This window comes from Poecilia latipinna, unplaced genomic scaffold (genome assembly GCF_001443285.1).
Source record: "Poecilia latipinna isolate Pla-1442-1.1 unplaced genomic scaffold, P_latipinna-1.0 Scaffold718, whole genome shotgun sequence".
Taxonomy (NCBI): domain Eukaryota; kingdom Metazoa; phylum Chordata; class Actinopteri; order Cyprinodontiformes; family Poeciliidae; genus Poecilia; species Poecilia latipinna.
In genome coordinates this window covers 211,932-215,791 of record NW_015113334.1, presented here as the reverse complement: position 1 = coordinate 215,791, position 3,860 = coordinate 211,932, and the positions used below count along the sequence as shown (strand labels likewise).

The 3,860-nt window shown below is 38.4% G+C and overlaps 1 protein-coding gene across 2 annotated transcripts in view; it reads right to left on the bottom strand.

The window, feature by feature from the left end:
• Window positions 1–3,627, bottom strand: part of rbl2 (retinoblastoma-like 2 (p130)) — a 20,315-nt gene extending 16,688 nt beyond the window's left edge. The window contains exons 1-5 of one of the 2 annotated variants that reach the window (XM_015045289.1): window positions 3,289–3,627; window positions 2,125–2,255; window positions 1,841–2,041; window positions 913–977; window positions 560–688 (exon numbers count right to left, since the gene is read on the bottom strand). In XM_015045289.1, the coding sequence (XP_014900775.1) occupies window positions 560–688; window positions 913–977; window positions 1,841–2,041; window positions 2,125–2,255; window positions 3,289–3,426 (664 nt within the window). In that variant the 5' untranslated portion in view covers window positions 3,427–3,627. The remainder of the gene's footprint in view (window positions 1–559; window positions 689–912; window positions 978–1,840; window positions 2,042–2,124; window positions 2,256–3,288) is intronic. The other variant, XM_015045290.1, reaches the window with a different exon arrangement.
• Between the last annotated feature and the right edge of the window lie 233 nt (window positions 3,628–3,860).

The window sequence follows — 3,860 nt, the reverse complement described above, 5'->3', positions numbered from 1 at the left end:
CTCTTATCCTGATCCTGATTCTGATTCTGATTTTGATCCTGATTCTGATTTTGATCCTGATTTTGATCCTGATCCTGACTCTTATCCTGATTTTGATTCTGATCCTGATTCTGATCCTGATTCTGATCCTGATTTTGATCCTGATCCTGATTCTGATCCTGATTCTGATTTTGATTTTGATCCTGATTTTGATCCTGATTCTGATCCTGATTGTGGTGTTAAGTGGTTTCCACCTAACCAAGAATGCTGCATTATAAGTGATGAAAAATATTTTTTTATTTATTATTTTTAGTGAACACACGTGTATCTCAAGGTTCAGTTCTTGGAACAGTTCTTTTTTAGTTCAAGTGATTCACGTAATTGCAGTGTTGTTAGCAACACAAGTCTAAACGGCCATCACAATATGTTCTTGTATACGTTATGATTTGAAAAGTTGCATCTTACATTAATAGTTTGAGTTTGCTATTGGATATGTTCATTAATTATTTGAAGATGTAAAAAAATGCTAAGCTAGCAGCCAAAGTTTCTCCTTTGACGCTTTTGATCCCCTGTACATTACCTTTAAAGTCAGGGTTCAGCAGGTCTTTCCTGGCGTTGCACAGCAGTGCGTTAGTGAGGACGAGGTCGAAGGCACACAGCAGCAGGTGGTACGAGTTCACCAGGTCGTCGCTGATCATGGGGAAGTTCCCTGAACAGGAAACAAGCAACAACACGTCCGCACATGAGGGGAAAAAAATCATGTCTGCAGGCTAATTTGGCACGGCTGACCATCACAGAAACACTGCCAAGCCTGAATGGACACGCTCAGACTCGTCTCTGGAGGGAAACAGGAGAAGTATGGAGACAGTTTCCACTCCAGATTTTAGTTTCCACTTCACAACAGTCACTGCAAAAGCTTAGGACTTTCTCTACCTTTAGCATGGACAAACAGCACCCAGCAGAAGTTGAAGACTTCGCTCACAGTGCATGGATGGCGTCTGTTGAATAAAAATATAAGAAAATTAAATGTAATTCTATAAAAAATCTGAAAGTCTTTGCTGGAACATCTTCAGAGGGTTTGAGGGAAGCAGTTTGTTTTACAATAATCAGCATTAAAAACGTCTCAGTTTTTATTCAATGAACAACAGATAAAGATTCTTAAGAAAAAACTGAGATTAATACATTTAAACAAACTTTTGCAAAGATTATTCATTGTCCTTTTGGGTGTAAAAACAATCATTAAGATAAAGTAACTGTTGGGTCAATGAGTTTAATGCACCTTGTTTTATATGACTGGTTGAATCTTCAGTTTTAAGTTGAAAAGTTAAATTCAGAGCTGAAATATAATAAAAATAAATCAGAATTTGGTTTTCGGTCAATTTTAATTTAGTAGTTTTAAAAAGCAGTTGAAGAGCTTTCCTTTTAAATTTAATTTTAGTTGAATTGGATAATACTGGTTTCTATTTAACTATCCATTATTATCTTTTTTAATCTTTCAATAAGTTTTTACTTTTATATTATAATTTACTAATGCACTGTAGCAAGGTTAAAGTAGATCAATATATCTACATTTAAATGTGCAGACTGTATATAGAGATAATTAAAAATTAAAATTAAGCTGTGATTGTGTGAAAGCTTTAAGTGGTAATAAAATGACAATTCAGTCAATTAAAGTCCAGGTTTAAACTTTCAGCTTTACTTCTGCTGGAATTATTAATAAAAGGGAAATACATTTTACAAAGAAAGTTTTATGTCACTACCAAAACTAATAACTCACTATCCATGAATGAGTTGCACATTTTAATGTATGTTTTAGCTTGAGTCACAACGGAGAGTGAGGTCAGAGGTCACAGGCGCCCACCTCTGCTTGCGGCTGCGGTGAACCCGCGGCGGCTCCTCAGACGGAGCCTTGAAGATGGATCTGAAGATGGGGACATACTTCTTGAAGATGACGGCCGACACGGTGAAGTTGCGCTCCAACTTGTCCGTGCTCTGACGGAAATCCTGCGGCAGGTTGGCCATGTCCTGCCACTTCTTCATCTTACTGAAGAACTCGATCAGACTGGAGGAGAATCATTTATCAGGTCTGAGCAGCTGCGGCTTGATTTACTACTCAGAAACAAAACTCAAAGAAACAAAACCCACCTCATTTCTGAGCAGCGGAGGATCCTGGTCAGAGAGACGTAGTTCCCCTCAGCGGTGCCTTTCCCCACCGTCGGCACTGAAGACCTGCAGGCCACATACAGAGCGCAGGCCAACCAGTGCAGCTCGCTGCCCTGCATTCAGAGAACGTTTATTGATTAACTGATCATCACCAATATGAAAAGAAGCTTCTGCAGCTGGGACATTTGAACAGGGAAGTGACAGTGTCCACACCAGGAACTTAACTGGTCCGGATTCTGCTCAAAACTGATTTTAGAAGATGGCTTTGGGTTTTCTTGTGGTTTTTGACATCCAATTAACATAACACAGGTTTTATACAATACATAGTGAATGACTAAAAAATTATAAATAAAATTTCTCAAACAAAACTAGCTTAGGGCATACCAACAGAGAAGATTGTTATAATTACATTAATATGCAAAATATATGATTTGTATATGTGTTGTTTATTATTACTTGTAATAAAAATTATATTCAGAGGATTCATCACTGTTGTAAATATAATTTTCAAAGAAAATTTAAGGTAATTCTATTGTTTAGAATTTGTCGTGATAAATTCTCATTAAAATGTTGAATTTATCGCTGTAGTAATAAATTCTAATTAATGATGTTTAAAACACCCCAAAAACTGTCTGTATTGTTGGGTTTGTTAGTTCTACTAGTTTCGGTGTCCTAAAGAAGCATGCTACACATAGGAACGTTTATCCACTATTGCCATCCCAGAGTATTAGTATTAATTGTGGTGTGGGTCTATGATTGCTGTGTTATGCAGTCACAGCCATATAGTAATCTAAAAAAGTAACAATAAATAGTTCTTATGGTCACTTTTAACGTTTTAAAAATGGCACTACAAACTATCTGATAAAACGTTTACTCGTCCACCCCTACACTGTGTACATGTAAATGATTTTGTCGTAAATATAAGCATTATTAAGAAAAGATATATTGGTATATATAAAACATCTAAACGTGTTGAACATAAACTTCAGAGCTTTTCAGGTTTGGGAAAACTCAGATTTTAGTAAACTTGTCACTGGTTTTCTGCCACTCACAATATGGCGGACGTTATGACAGCCCCTGCAGCCTGGTGCTAGTGGTCTGCGGGCCGAAAAAAAATGTTCACCTGCTGTATCTGAGAGTGCTTACCTCCAGAGTAAAGTTCCTGCTCATGCTCTCGTAGCTCCTCCATGCCTCGGTACTCGCCTCTTCGTCCATGTTAAGGGCTCGGCACAGATCATCGAACCTGGTTCGGGCTTTCTGCATTAAGTCTTCTTCGTCGCTCATTTTTAAAGCTCTACGGACAAACTGAACGTTTTTCGCGCAGAGAGACAGTGCCGAGTGCGGACCGAGGCGCTGTTTGTGGAGCTGTTTGCCTTAATAAATGCGTTATTACGGAGCTTCGCGGCTTCACGGTGTGGCTATTTAAATGTCCTCTCACACAAACAGAAGCCCAAACGCTGCCGGCGTACCCGACTGCCGCACATAAAGGGAAACGTCACATCTGTGCGTATGTCAGTTGGAGAATAGCGTGAACAGCGTATCTCACCCCAGCCCACTAAAATTACGTAAAAAAGCCGACTACTACTACTTCCGGTTGTTTTTGTTGTCTCTTTCTGCTGTTTTTCCGGAAGTCCGTTAAAAAAAGTGTTAATTTTTCGTTGTTGAAGCATGAAGTCATCAATTATTTGACTATTAGTGGTTAATAACGATCAAATGGC